This window comes from Ambystoma mexicanum, chromosome 11, assembly GCF_040938575.1.
Source record: "Ambystoma mexicanum isolate Mex_15411 chromosome 11, UKY_AmexF1_1, whole genome shotgun sequence".
NCBI classification, from domain to species: Eukaryota; Metazoa; Chordata; class Amphibia; order Caudata; family Ambystomatidae; genus Ambystoma; species Ambystoma mexicanum.
In genome coordinates this window covers 1,310,313,668-1,310,329,661 of record NC_090934.1, presented here as the reverse complement: position 1 = coordinate 1,310,329,661, position 15,994 = coordinate 1,310,313,668, and the positions used below count along the sequence as shown (strand labels likewise).

The window sequence follows — 15,994 nt, the reverse complement described above, 5'->3', positions numbered from 1 at the left end:
TACTGCCTTCCTCTTGCACTATTCCATTTGAGAAATCAGCCTGGAAAAAACCATAATTTAAGCCCCCACAACATTGTGACCGAGCTTAGGTTACATACACCTCTCTCACCTGCACGCACGGCATCAAATACACACAAGAACCCAGAGGTGCTAGGAGAGGAGTTTAGGGAGTACCTTAGGGCTTTAACAAAAAGTGTTAAGATAACTTCACAGGTTGCGTCTTCTCACCAACAGACTACAGGAGAAAACCTCAAACAGAACGGCGATCAACGCTAGACACAGCTGCTCCCGTAAGACTGCATCTTTGTGCGTCACTGGAACGAACAGCATTTCCATGGACTTCATCACGTGATCTATGCAACGCCGACTGCTCTGAAGGTGCAGGGCAACACAAATTGGATCCATATCAGTGATACTCAAAGGGATTCTGGCACCCCTCCACCGGCAAAGTAGCAGGCACAAAGTTAAGTATGCCCTTAGAACCTGCCATTCAGTCGAGTGCAAAGGGAGGGTGCGAATAAAGAACCCACATTTTTATATTTTTGTTTAGGAAAAGAAATGTTTACATTTGTAAATAGGGTGACAATTAATGTTTCCAGGGTTTTACGGTTCTCTTGTCATCATGCCTGAAGATTGCAACCAGTGTAATTACAGAAGGTTATGTATCTAGTTTTGTGGAATTCGAAGAAATAATATCCATAGCAGAAAGAAATTTTAAAATTGATTTTTTGAATGATGAACTAGATCCTAACAAATGCACATAGTTTTGCAGTAGATAACATATGTTATGGCCACATGAGGAAAGTTGGGAGCGGGAGATCAGTAAGATATTGCCACTTTCTACATCCGCTCTCTCATCTCCCATGCTTCTGGTGTCCCTAGGGTGTTTATCCCGAGCGAGGTAGAAGCAGCAGATATACCTGGTTCACCAAGCCTTATGCAGGGTCCGAGGACAGTTTAAAGGGCAATCAGTCACAGCATCAATCCTTATCGATGAAGACTGTTCAGTTGCCGATCATAAAGAACAGGAAAATATACTGTGTATCCAGAGAGCCCAACTAAGTATAGTAGGGGCTACTTTTTCGAAAAATCCATGGGAGCAAGGGGTGAAGAGTTGCAGAACTAGAGGAACGAGGGGATTCTCTGAAAAAGGGGTGGCACAAATAAATCACAAATGTGGAAGTGTATAGAGAAATTACTTGAAAAATCTGACATAGCTAAGGAGCCAGAAAAATCTGTTAAGGTACAGACATTTTTTTCCGTGTTTCAAGGGCGATGGCATAGGGCCTGTGGGCAGAAATGTGAACTGCGACGCATGCTTTGTATCACTGATCTGGCTGGAGGTACGGCTTCCCTTCTGGACAACTTCTGGACCAAATGAATACAGGCAGTTGTCTCCAGCCTGGTAAGTTGTGTGCAGCTTCTCTACTCTCAATGTGCCAGTCCTTATCCCGAGGACAACCACATGCGACTCAAAGATCATCATCTACGCCATTAAATGTCCCTGCAGAATTTTTTTACTTAGGGATGACGAGAAAAGCAAAAACTCGTGGTCTGAGCATAAGTCCAATATCAGACTCAAAAATGAACGCTCACCAGTAGCACAACATTTCTTAAAAGAATCTCACACTATTGCCCAAATTAAATTCATAATTTTGGAGCAGGTAACTCTACCAAGGAGAGGTGGCAATCTGGCAAAAACTCTGTTACGGCGTGAACTATACTGGATTGACAAATTAGAATCAATGTACCCAAAAGGAATGAACGTTGATTGGGACATGAGCTGTCATCTGTAAATCAATTAATGCCATACATTTGAAACTGTAGAACAACTATTGTGAGTGTAATCTTACCAGTTTGGAGTATTAGGTTACAGCAATTTACAATCTTGAATTCAGTGTGCTTGTTATTAAGATTAATGCAATCGAACATCTACAACACATTGAGTTGCGTTATGCGGCATGACACTCCAAAATGGCGCCCTGCATCGACAGGGTTTGCAGTTAGGTTTTAATTACCCAACAACCCTCACGGTTGCCCAGCCAACAACGTTACTCCAATTGACAGTGAAAACACTCATGCGTCCTCTCCGGATACAAAAGAATTACGTGAAAGAGTGCGGTAACAAGGAAGAACAAACGGGGTCCCTCTGGGCGTGATTAGACAGTGGAACGTCTACTGTTACATCGTGAATGCGCCACAAAGACGATTCTAACTCCTAGTCGTCTGTGGAATATCAAGAAACACAAGTAAATTGGCCGTATATTAAACGGTGACAACTGCACGGCGAAGTAGCCTTAATACAAGCTAGGATCGGGTGAGATAATATTGTAATCAATATTCACTGTCACCATTCACAGAGCGGTGTTGTGGATAATATCTGAAGGCAAACGTGGACAATACCATCATTGAGATGTAGCCGAAATTTTTAAATGATGCCTTCTGCACTGAAATCTCCATACTGAATCAACTACCACATAGGAACACGGTGAGCCGAATGCTATGTCTTTGAAAAATCAGATGAAATTACCGTGGAGTGGGACCCAGCGCTTTTGTAGAGCGACTTGGTCCCACTCGCGGTTTACGCACATAGACTCATGATTAGCTTTTGTAAATATGTATTTCTCTACTAGGTATCAGTCAGATACATAAACTAACATCTAGAAGACCTTATCAGCCATTAGATCTCGCTTAATTTGGTCCAGTTATCATTGGCACCCTATGAACACAGGTCAGTTGTGTATTTTTTGAATTCTTTAATGGTTGTTGTCGAAATCCAACATAAGCCCTATATTTTCTTATCTTTATTCTAAACTACAGGAAAAGTAAAGCTTGAAAATTGTACCTGAAGGAGGGCTAGTCCCGAAACTCGTCGTACATTTGTTTTGTGAGAATTTGAATCTCATGTTTTTTACTGAGATAATGTTAATGTCATAAATCTTTATGTTTGCCCATAATGATTATAAATTGCTGAATTTCTTTGCTTATGTTATGCACAATGTATTTACTCATACAAAGTGTGCGTCAAATGTTAACCATTTTAGGTTAGAAATGTCAAATTTAGTAGAGATAGTTGTCTTGAAGAAAAGCAACTAAAATAAAACAAAATAATATTATTCTTTTTGCTTTAAAATTGATCTAACATTCACTGACGTCTGTCAGACATAAGTGTGCCCTGTGTTCGTCCACTGAGTTAGTGGTGGACCTTTTCTCTTGTTCTACTTTGTTATGGTCTTTTAGCCGAGACCTACTCAGGAGCACCTAAATTTCAATAGGACAAAGGGTAATTTTATTGAATCATTGACAAACCTTATTTCACAAACAACAAGAGTGCACCTCTACACTTCATTTCTGTTTTATCCCGAGGAGCACCTGGTCCTTGCCGGTCCAGTGCCCAAAGCTCATTTGCCCCTTTGCGTCTCCTTCATCAGTTTGTATAGACAAACCAATTACTTTGCTCACCGAAAATCAGGAACAATTGCTACGCAGTAGACGGTCCAATTATTTTTCAGCATCATCACCATCAAAGGCCTTATTGGACAGTCAATATCAGTAAGTTAGTCATACCGAGACCTTCTTTTCCTCTCCTCCGGCACCAGTCGTCCAAGCAGCAGTAAATGCCAAATGACTGAGTGACCAGGTATGAACTTCTATTTGTTAACATATCTGAGTCAGTGTTTAGTGCCATTAGGGAAGAGTTTCTGGCTAATGACTTTGCAGAACCGGTACATACTTGACCTCCTAACAGCAATGGAGAGCAGAGTATGTCAGATAATTGGGAGTATGTGCTGCACATTTGTGCCTCCCAACGACACAGAGAATGGTACTTTAACACAAACTATTGCTGCCCTGCATAAACTCAGGGTGATCATGGAAAACGAGGCAGGAATTAACAACGATTCATGGCTAGAGTCTTTGTTCTCTTGGGTACTATCTTGATTGAGCCTTGCTGTGAAGATCCCGTTACCTATTTTTGTATTTTTTTTCAGTTCCTGTCAATTGCTCCTACAATGTTTTTCTGCCCAGGTACTGAAATCAGATGCCATGGTGACCTTGACCCACCAGGACTAGGGCCACTACTGCTTCATCCCATAGAAGTACTCAAACTGAAGATGGGATAAGATGGTGCCGGGGCCATGGTGTTTGATGGTCAATTGTTTTCTGAGGGTGGAACTAGGGGACATACGTGCTGGAGTGGTAGTCAGATAAATTAGAATTCATTAAGTGGAGCAAGTAAACTAAGGCGGGTTAGATGCAATCAGTAGTTCAAAGAGATCCCGTTTGCTCAGCTTTTCCTCACGTCGGTAAGATATCTATGCGGACCATGTGCAATCACACTTAAGGTTAAAAGGCCTTAGGCCAGTCGTTGCTAGTAATCAATTATGTTTCTATGTGAATGCTTTATTATGTCATGATGTCACGACCTACCATGGACCAATCCCCAGCAAAGGTGTACTTTGAATATGATCTGAACATGGTAGTAAAGATTGTCGATGACCAATGAGAAGGAGAGAAATGGAAAAAGATGGAACTTATTTGTATATGTTTTGTCCAATCATGTTTGAGGGGTGGGTTGCGATTAAGCATCTGGGTCTGTTATAACTGTTGCAAAAATATATCAACTGATGTGGTTAGTTGAGACTTGGGTTAGTTTTGTCCTGTGCTACCATCTGACTGCTCCCCAAACGATTGTACAATAATCTTGTTTTACGTACAAAACATGCTCTCGATACTCAGGCGGTGGGCCCGTTTGGCTTGGGGTAATTAGGGGTCCGTCCCCACAAGATGTACCACAGCAGATTCCACAAGTAGTATGTAAATAGATTTAATCCAATTCAACAGTTATGATAGAATTCATTAATAACGCACCTGTACATAAGTGTTTCTAGGTGCGACAAGACAAGAGGGAGGACAGAGGGAGGACAAAACAAACAATCTTACTAGTCTTTGTGTCATTCAGATCGTGCAAGTGCGAGACGCAAAGTGGAGGGAAGTAGGAAGTGCAATCAGGGCAGCAATGCTCAGAGTAAGTGCAGCCAGGGCAGCGCGGCTCAGGATAAGTGCAAGGAGGCAGGGGACTGTAGGGTTCCAGATACAGCCGTAAGTCGTTTAGTCGTTATAGTATGCACAGATACAAACACTGGCCACTGGACCATCCACACTCTAGCGAGCTCGGTCTCCAATTGTCATACCTTGGAACACTTGCGCAATACTGCACTGACATTCACACTAACATTCCATTCACGCATCCAAGCATGCTGGCAAGCAGATACTATACCTCTCCCTTCGTACATATACAACCAAAACGCTGAAGCCAAAAAATCCCAAAAAATGTCAAAATAAAAATAAAAAAACAAAAAAGAAAACACAAAAAAAACACACCATCACCAGACTGCTAAACACCGTGCTGCCTTGCCTCTGCACATCCCCACACCACAAATCATCACACACATTCGCAGAAATATCACATACACTGCAGGCATCACCCAACTGCCCCTCACACTATGGCCCCCCAATTATAATTGCCTTGCCAAAAACAATGAAACCTGGAACCACGAAGTGCAGCAACAAATAAATCAATAACCTGGAACTGTGCAGTTTATATACTGAACTGCACCGGCACCTTGAGGTACAACAAAAACAACAGCCACCGATCCACCATAATTCATGATTTATGCTTTAAAAACACAACTTCTTATACCATCTGTCACACCCAGATCCACCTCTGCGGAATACACCCATATTTAAAATTCCATACATTATCTACATGACTTTGCATCCGCATTAACCAACCACTGCATAACCTCAACACATGGCACCCGTACCCACAGCCATGCCAGAATAACAAACATAATATTCGACAACACATTCAGCCAACCCTAGAACCAAATTCATGTGTAAATGCAAGGGAGCAGTGTGCATGATCGGTCTGGTGATGGTGTGGTGCTCTGTATAGTAATAGGTATAGTAGGTTCTAGTATGGAGTGCCGTCCTCCTCTGGGAACGCCGGATGCAGCCCTACAGATAAACCCCGGCCACTTTTACCCCGTAAATATAGGCAAATACTCTCGAAAAAATGTAAACATGGAGTAAAAATACTCCCAACAAAAAATGGGAAACATACAAGACCATGTGCCCCTGCTTTCACTCACACAACTCCCTGGATGGATATGTTTGTACCAGCAGTCCACACAGTGCCACAGGAATAAATTGATATTATTACTGCCTTATCAGAATAAGTAAACATGAATTTTTGTAATGTGTATGAAAAAGTAGGTGCAAAGAAATGATTACAAAAACAGGTTTCCCAGTTAAGCCATATTTTGACTCACTTATAAAATACTCTCATTGGGAATTGGACTTACCATAAAAAAAATTTATTCCCAACTTTAAAAAATAGGGAATAAATAAATGCTCCCACTTCAAAATCTGGAGCACTGGCTGGACGGATTCCAGGAAATGGTCGTTTGTGTAAGGGCTGTTTCCAGTTTTACGATTGGTATGGTTAAGTAATGTTATTTTTCCAATCTAGGGTGTATTGGGTGTTTTATGGGGAAATGCAAAGTTCATTTGTTCTATCCCGTGTTGTGTTTGTTTTGTCTGGTTTGATTGTTGGCGTTAGGTGTGATGTTCTGAATAGTGATAAGGGTGGAGTGTTCCAGTATGGCACCATCTGGGATGCCGTTTTACGCTGCAATCGTCACTTTGTAAAGAGGAGGTCTCTTTCAAGCAAGCTACACAATGGTATTAGGTATAATCCTATTTACATAGTTTTCATTCCGAGAGGAGATGACTGCATTGCAGGGCACAATGCAAGCAAAAAGAATGCGCAATTCGCTTAAGATCGTTGCTTTTATATTCCATTAAAGGTGAACATCTTGGGGAAAAGGGTTTACATTAGATAACTTTGAAAGTGAAAAGAACGTAATGTGGGGAACTAGATGAAGGAGGATAACACTCATGGAAGGAGTTTTACTGTATTACTACATCTCCCCTACCCTTCCGCCCCCCCCTTAAAGGGGTGAAGCATGGACTCCCCCCCACCCCCCCAGGCACTGCGACTTCAAAATGCGAACATGATAGGAAATGCTCAGATATCGGCCATGGTGGAGCAGCCGCCGCATACTGGCGGCAGGGTAAGGTGGCACTCGGCAGTGGCACAATGATGCATAGGTCCCGTCCCTCTCGAGGACCAGCTGGGCCACTGCGGACCCAAACAGCAGCGCAACAGGATCTTTCCCACCAGCCATACCCCCCGGCAACCTACGTCAAATGAGGTCCCAGTGGGGATTGGGGTGGAGGAAGAGGGAGGAGTAACAGTAGGCATTGCCTTTCAACAAATCTGCCGCACCAGTCAAGATGCCCTTCTCGTGTCAGTGACAAGGTTGCACCTCTGTACACAACAAACCTTGAGAGCCAACTTGCCTGAGCTACACTACTTCACTCACAAAAGCGATGGCTCATAGTTCGCCCTCAGAGTGTTGCCATCCTGTCATATGCATGTTTTTACACCTCTATGGTTTCTTGGCATATTGGGATTGATTTCGCATGATGCAAGATTCAAATACAATTTAAAAAACTACTATACAAATAGCATAAAGCAACCAAAGACAGCACGACAATCACAAAAATGAGGCAAACGGAAAGATACCCACAAACTATTGTCACTTAGAGGCCAATCACGTGAAAATAAAAAGCCTTTGGGACATCCAATGGCAATAGTGCATCATGTCCTGGGCCATCATTGAACCATGCTTTGAAACAGCCAGGGACACATTTGAACACTCACATAAGACAAGGCCAGTCACATCATATTATAAATAAATATTTGCACAGACTCATTAAGAGTAACGTTAAAATCAGTGATTACCTGATATCTGATCTAAAATGCAGCATGCCTGGACAAGATACAATTACTCTACTACTGGAGAACATAGTAATGTTTGTATTATTCGATAGTAGATGTACAATTCGGATATCCTAGGAATGTCCATTGTGCAAAATTGGTGGTCGCATGAAAACGGTAGAGTAACTAGTTTGCCCCCCACCCCACAGCGGTCTTTGAAAGCAGGATGCAAACCTTGGATTTGGGGTCAGTGTACCTCTGATATCCCCTCATGCATGATGCCAAGACTGTTCTAACACACCAAGGTTATGACTCGCAGATCTGACTTTAGGGCTGGTCCAGCAGACCATGGGTTTAATATTAGAGAAGCTGTGCCATTCTACAAGTTTGTTGCTGGGAAAGCAATATCATTGCCGAGCTTAAAACCAGCGGCCCTCTAGCATTGCACAGAATGTGTGCAATGAAAGTTAAAACATTCTCTGCAAAGTTTACCAGGATTACTTTAGCATCCAAAATTGGTGGTGACAAGAAAGCTTGAACAGACCTTGGAGAAGGGATACGCTAGTGGGGTTTGTACCAATGCAGAGGTTTCATTCTAAATGTTTAATGCAGGAGTAGCTTGATTATAGAATAAATGTCGGAATCACAGGGTCAGTGCCAAAGTAGTTATAGCTACACCACACCACAATGAGAACAAGGAAAACTCCAAGGGTCTGTATGTTAATTGTGAGGAATATTTTGTCAGCCTAACTACTTGGGAGTCCAGGATAGCAGCAGGACCAGAATCTGTCGTGCTGCATTATAAACAGCCTCGGTGTGTGGTGCCTGTGCAAGAAAATCAATGGGTTTGTCGTCCGGATAGCTATAAAAATATTGTTTTCGCCACCTAAGCAGGAGTAGACGCCTCAAAGTCTAGTGCCAGGGAAATTCAATTAAGCCTGGAGTGCAGACCTGCAGATACGGGGTTTATCAGTTTTACAACCCAACAATAGTCAATTACACCCAAAAAATTCAACTAGGGACTAAAAACTCTCCCAACAAAAAACAAATAGGGAACAGACACATGACCTTGAGCCCCTTTCATCCATACAGTTCCATGGATGCGTGTGGACCAGAAGTGCACATAGTTCCACAGAAAGAAACTATTATTACTGCGTGATATGCAGAGGTAAACATGTATTTGTTACATGTGCATACTAGATACAAAGAAATCATTATTACAAAACATTGCGTTTTACAATCAAAACATGTACTCACTTATAACATACTCCCAGCATGAATTGGACTCACTTATTTTACTCCCTAAAAGTACTTTTACTCCAAACTTTGAAAAATAGGGAGTAAAATACTTGCACATTAAAATCTTATCTGGAGCACTGCTGGAGTCCCGACAGAGTAGCTACAGTAGCCACTGTGCCTGGTATTAGAGGCCCTGCAGCAGCTTAAGAGTTAAGTAGGAGGCCAATTCCAGCACCACCCAGATCGGGTTTGGTGTCACAGCGGCTTAAACGCGTTCTAGGTGAGACATATCCTTGGAATGGATAAACAAAAGCGACGTTTTAAAGTATTTTTTACCATTTAAAACGAAAAAGTAAATACAAACTGAAATAAGAAGGAATAGAAAGATAAAAACAGGGGGAGGGTCTTCCTTGTGATGTGTACAAAACAAATATATTTTAAAACCGATGCTAAGACCATAGAACTGATGTAAAAACATAGAACCCTTAAACGATTGGAGTCCGGGTGCTTTAATATCCTCTTGATTTTGAGCCAGGGCCTATCTAGTGGAATCTGAATCAAGGACCATGGTAGCTCGCACGCAGATTTAACATGCTCTGTTAAATACTGCAGTGTGGTTTTACAATCCCCTTCGTGTCTTTACTTCAAGGGCATCTCCAGCAGGTCGGCAACGCTAGCCTGCCAGGACAAGGACCGGCACCAAGATGAAGTACTAGGGAAGCTCTTTCAGCAACCAGATCCAGCGCTGGGCCATTCCTAGCTGCACCCAGATAAAGTAATCAAGCAGCTCCAACGGTGTCCAGATCAAATGCTCAGGCAGCTCTAGCATTACAGACCTACTGCTGGGAGCGCTGTATTAGAGCCAGGCCTAATACCATAGCCACTCTAGCAATCATTTTTCTAGTGACATGTCGCTCCATCAGCACCGTTTGGTATTATTTAGTTTCAACATCCCAGAGGTTCATGTCAGAACAATATGGGAGACACAACATAAGGGCATCGTTGGAATGCAAATGGTGTGCTGCGCAGGGGCACACCTGCAGCATCAGCTGTTGGCATACACGCCAACATGCCCCATTCCATTCCGGTGGTAGCTGTCCAGTCCTGCAATTTTGGTTTCACGTGTTCGGGCTTGTAATACTTGATCATCCTGGACTACAAGTCCCAGCATGCAAATAAAAAGACTCGGTTGGGCAACGAAATCTCCAATGAAATCGGGTATGTGTGCAGGCTTTTGATAGGACAGCTCTCTGACAGCATGGCTTAGGAGCCAGTTGATCTGCATCAGCACCCAGGTTAGGTGCCAGCTAAGCTCTAGCTGCAAGGGGAGTCAAGGACTTAACAAGAAAGCTAGCCCAGATACACACGTTACGAGACAATATTCTGCTCATTAAAGGGCTGGTCACCACAGGGCACGATGCGCCCCTTCTGCTTACCGTGAAAGGGGTATCGTTGAAGCTGCCCACGGAGTAACAGTTGTCCCCGGGGTTAACGGCGCCGGTGAGGACCTGGTGCAGGTGCATGGCGAGGAGATGGCGAGCTTAAATTATTCACACATCCAGCCCGTCCTCCCACGTCTGCTTCTGAAACCTCAGAACCAACGGCGGAACGGGGGGGGAGGCGGGGTGGGGGTGGTGGGCGCGATATAAAGGCAACGTATTTCTCGGCTTCTGCTTGCCCACAATAACGGTCTAAAATCCCTCAGAGGGGGGTGCCCTTCGCACTCCAGCTCTCAGGTGGCCCTCTGCCCACCCTCCAGTCGCGGTGGGTCTATCCCCGTCACAGAGAGGGGGCACTCCGCACACTTGGAGCCAGCGTAAAATACCCGGATGCTTTCTCCATCTGTCGGGCGCGCACTCGCCCCGGACGTCTAATGGCAGCAGACTTCTCGCGCTTGCACGCGCCACAGTGAGGCGGGGGAGGGGCGACCAGCCGCGCAGTCTGCGGTAAGAGGCGCGCGCGCGCGCGCGCGCTCGAGGCCGAACCAAAGAATCAGGGGAAATAAAAACAAGCGCTCCATACGCAGCGGCGCGTGCATGCAGCAGCCGGGAATAAAGATGGGCGAGGGCTGCCAGGTCATAGTCCGTAGGTGAGATGGGTGCCCACCCTGCGTTCGCTGGTTTTGTGCAGTTGGCTGTTGTTGTGGACGGCCTTTATGTATAAACTAAACGTCTTCGTGGTGAATACTAAATCTACGGACACCCGTGTTTTATAGGCTGCAACATTTCACGTTCTACAAAAAATCCAAATTTCGGAGACAGCCCACGTGCACTTTTTAGAAAGCAAATTAGTTTTATAATGGACAAATGTTTTACATTTCCTGATAATAGAACAGGTTGATTGCATATTAATGATCTTTCTTACTACACAGATACCCATCCATGAAGATTTTGGGTGCACTAGGCAGAGATGCATGCTTATGATCCTATGTTACAAGGCTTTTTTTATACTGCACCAAATTAGTAAAGTCGTTCTCTCAAGGCGTCTGGCTTTTAAGGGTACTGCGCACGGGTAATAATTCAAATAAAAAAATTACGCTACACAAACTGTGTGCACTTCATTATAGAGTGCCGACACAACAGCAATTATGTCACGGTCCTTTCAGAAATTAAAGTGAGAATTGGCTCTGCGGGGATTCGAACTGATAACAGAAACAAACACCTGAGCTACGTTGTAAACCTAATTCATGAACTGGGAATCGCGTTTTCTTGCACAAAATGTACACAAAACAACATTCAAATCGTTGGGGCATTGGTCATGTGAGCCATCATCCACAACAACAAAGGATTAAAGAAATGTTATGTTAAAAGCAAAGGACACTTACACCGAAGATCTGGACATGTGTCAACGGATCAAAGTACCCGAACGTGTTCAATAGTGTCATTTTGCTTTAAATGACCCCCCCCATTTTTAAAACAACTTTGTGTTGTGAAATTCAGTCTGTCAATGTATACTTTAAAGATACAGTCGAGTTTAGTTTGCTGAAGCTGTTCTTTGTCCTCCTATCGACTGAAAATGACTCTTTGTTGTCACAGATGGGACGTTTGGGGGTTGGGAAGCGGCAATTCTGAGCCTTTTGCACGTAGTAATCCTTTCTATGACCTTTGCTGTCATTTGCTGAGAGATTAGCCCATGTATTGCTCGCAACAAACCAATGTATTCCAAAATTATCTTGAAGTTATCAATAAACCAAAAGCGAAATAATTTATTTTAAGTAATACGTTACTTTAAATCCATAAATGAGGCTTTTAAACCCCCTGCACACCCGCTTTGCTATGTTATAAATGTATCTCCTAGATGATGAAAGAAATGAGCATAGAAACAGCAGTAGCAGGGCTAGTAGGTTTTCGGTGTTTAATACAGTGTCGGAATAGTACATAAAATTGGCTTGTGCTCAAATCAAAAAGCGGCACACCATCGCTTTCACATTAATACTCACGTGGGAGTTTTTTGGTAAAATGTGTTCCAATTTGCACATGCTGAACAGTGAAGTAACACACCAAACTGACCCGCTAAGCCCAAAAACGGTCCGGCTCTGGTGCAAAACGGTCCCACTTTCATTTAAAAAAAAAAAAAAAAACGGATCCACACTTGTATTTTGGGTCTGCAATTCGGGCATTGCCCTGTTGCCCTATAGCCTGGTCTAATAAGCAAAGTGTGGGAGCTCCACAGTGAAACATTCTGTGCTGATGGAACCCTGGGGACATGCAGAGGGCTATGCTCCCCTGCATGAGGTCCCCTACTTAAATTAACCTGTTTTGTTTCAGACCCAGCCTCCCCGTTTTCATAATAATACTGCCACCTCCGCCAACCCAAGGGACGTAGATGCAGCCGCAAGCCACAGGGGAATCTACCCCTGCTGTGGAAGCAGCATGAGAAGTATGGACCGCCTTGTCATGTGTTATTCTGTAACGTGTGATGACGTGTGCCGTCATCACTGGTAGCAATACGACATACCCTCTGATGAACGACCGGTAGTACCCGGTGAGACCTAGAAAGGCTCTCACCTGTGTCTGTGTGGTGGGGATGTCCCATTCTTTCACAGCCTGTACCTTCGCTTCAAGAGGTTGTTTCTTACCTCCACCGACCAGGTCTTGTCTGCCTAGGTAAGTCACGGTACCATGCGCTATCAGGCACTTTGTGGCCCTGATAGTCAGGCCTGCATTCTGCAGCACCTGAAGCACTTGTTTCAGGTGGGATACATGATCCTCCCAGGTGTGGCTGAACGCAGCAATGTCATCTAGCTAGGTGACGCTGAAGTTTTCCAGTCCGGACAAAAACTAGTTAACCATCCTCTGAAAGTGACAGAGTCATTCTTCAATCCGAAGGGCATCACAGTGAACTGATAATGTCCTTCCGGGGTTGAGAATGCCGACCTCTCTTTCGCTCCATCTGTCAAGCCGACCTGCCAATACCCTGCTGTGAGGTCAAAAGTACTCATGTACTTGGCAGCGTCAAGCTTGTTAATGAGCTCATCTGCCGGAGGAATGGGGTGAGCATCTATATTCGTGACAGAATTGAGCCCCCTGTAGGCCACACTTCAGTTTTCCCACTACTGGTCTTTTTAGGGACCAGTACCACTGAGCTAGCCTAGGGGCTGTGGGATGGCTGTATCGCTCCTAGGGACAACATCTTGGAAACTTCCTCCTTGATGGTGTCACTGACCCTATCGGACATCCGGTGAATTCTACTCTTCACCGGCTTACTGTCTCCAGTGTCCAGATCATGGGTGCACCAATCTGCACGACCGGGAGTCAGCGAAAACAGACCGTCAAACTGTCCCAGTAACTGGCGACAATCTGTCAGTTGCTGTTGTGACAGGTCTGTTGCAAGGTTGACACCTTCAACTGACCCATCTGTGGCTTCAGTGTGCAGGAGATCTGGGAGGGATCAGTCTCCTCCTCAATCTCTCCATCAGTCACTAAGGCCATGACCAAGGCATCCGGGCTATAATGGGGTTTTAGCCGGTTGACGTGAAAGACCCTGCACATTTGTTTAGGTCCTTTCACATCAATGAGATAATTCACCTCACTGACCTTTTCCAGCACACAGTAAGGCCCAGTCCACATGTCCTGAAGGGCACTGGGTTTGACAGGCTCCATAATCCACACCGACTGGCCTGGAGAATAGACTGTCACTGTCAGCTCCTGACCGGCCTTTAGATTCTTGGTTAACTGATCCATGTACTTTGCCATTCTAGACCAAAGGCCGAGCACATAGTCCACCACATCCCGTGACGGAGATGAGGGTTTGCTTTCCCATCCCTCCTTCACTAGAATGATGGGACCTCGTACAGGGTGTCCAAACAGCAGCTCAAAGGGACTAAACCCTACTCCGTTCTGTGGCACCTCCCTGTAGGTGGACAGAAGGCATGGTAGGAGAATATCCCATTTTCTCCTCAGGTGCTCTTCCAAGCCACCTATCATGCCTTTCAGGGTCTTGTTGAATCGCTCAACAAGCCCATTGGTTTGTGGATGAAAAGAGGTAGAGAACCGCCAGGTGACTCCACACTCTTCCCACATAGCCTTCATATATGCTGATATGAAGTTGTATCCCCCTGTCAGAAATGACGTCCTTGGGAAATCCAACATGGGAGAATATCCCAATCAGAGCCTTCGCAACCACGGGGGCTTTGATGCTCCTCAGATGGACAGCCTCAGGGTATCTCGTGGCGTGGTCCACCACCACCAAGATATATCAGTTCCCTGAACTTGTTTCTGGATCCAAAAGACCCACAAATCCATGCCTACTCTCTGAAAAGGCCGCCCAACCACGGGTAGTGGAATTAAGGGGGCCTTTGATTGGCAAGAGACACTGCTCATGCGGTCGTCCTCATCATTTATCACCTCTGGAAGGTCTTGTCTGCTCGGGTACACAGGGCCTAGCCCATCCCCTGGGGTCTTCTCCCCAACCGCCTTTGCTTCTACCCAAGTTTGGAGGCTGGTCAGCAACTCAGGGTTATTTACACTTAGTACTGTGGGGAAGTCCCCTCGCTTGACATAATGTCATGCGCCCCTCTCCATGGTGCCTGTGGCTGCGGGTGTGCTTGGGCAGCCGTTAGGCTGTTCCATCCCGCTACTGCCCAGCGCACCACAGCGGTGTAGTTGTTTGTAACAGCAGCTGACATATTGCAACCATTGTGGTCTGATCCACTATGTTTCGGTCTGCCGTGCTAGTTTCTCACTCTGTTCCTAGTGTTTGGAACCTTTATTCTACTTTTGTTTCCTGGCCACTGTTCCGGCCGCTCCCGGCTTCCGCGCCGTCACTCACTCTCTGTCTCTCTTGCGCTCTCCCGCGCTGCCTTCTCTCTCTCCCCGTGTCAGAGCCTCCCCTTTGGAGCCACCTGGGGCTCCATTGTTACCGCCTTCTGGGTCGGCGGTTCCTTACTGGGCTTTCCCCGCTCCCTCGCTGTGCTTACCTCTTCCTTTCCTTTTCTTCTCTTTACCCTGCAGCCTACCAGTTTGTCAGGAGCTCTCGCTCCCTCTGGCCCTCTAGTTCCGGTTTACGACTGCCATCCAAAGGGTTCTCATTCTCCTTTCGTCTTGACAACAGTGGAGCCGACAAACCTGAGAATCCTACAACGTGGTGCTGCTTTCAGAAGCCAGATTCATCAGTCTGCCATTCAAAGGGTTTTTTATGCCATAGAGTGCTTTTTCCCCTAACAGTCGATCCCGGAAGAGGAGTCACAGGTTTGCCATTGAGAAAGCATTCAATGTGGCTTCCTCCCAGGGTAGGTCTTTATTTCATAAAAAAAGAAGGACTACCAATCCCGGCACCCTCTGGTCCGGAGCAGTCCGAATTCCAGTCTCTCAGGTGAGGAGGAGGGGGAGAGTGGGGTGTCCGGGGAGGACCAAGCTAAGGGATCTGACCGTTTGCAACTCCCAACTACCACCATAGCTACAGCCAAAC

The 15,994-nt window shown here is 45.1% G+C and overlaps 1 protein-coding gene across 4 annotated transcripts in view; it reads right to left on the bottom strand.

The window, feature by feature from the left end:
- The window catches only part of DMXL2 (Dmx like 2), a 2,950,233-nt gene extending 2,939,268 nt beyond the window's left edge, over positions 1–10,965 (bottom strand). The window contains exon 1 of one of the 4 annotated variants that reach the window (XR_011279824.1): positions 10,522–10,965. Coding sequence is in view for 2 of the 4 variants with exons in the window: in XM_069624807.1 (XP_069480908.1) it covers positions 10,522–10,608 (87 nt within the window). In the remaining 2 variants the exon portion in view is untranslated. The remainder of the gene's footprint in view (positions 1–10,521) is intronic. The other 3 variants (XR_011279825.1, XM_069624807.1, XM_069624808.1) reach the window with 3 other exon arrangements.
- Positions 10,966–15,994: the final 5,029 nt, after the last annotated feature.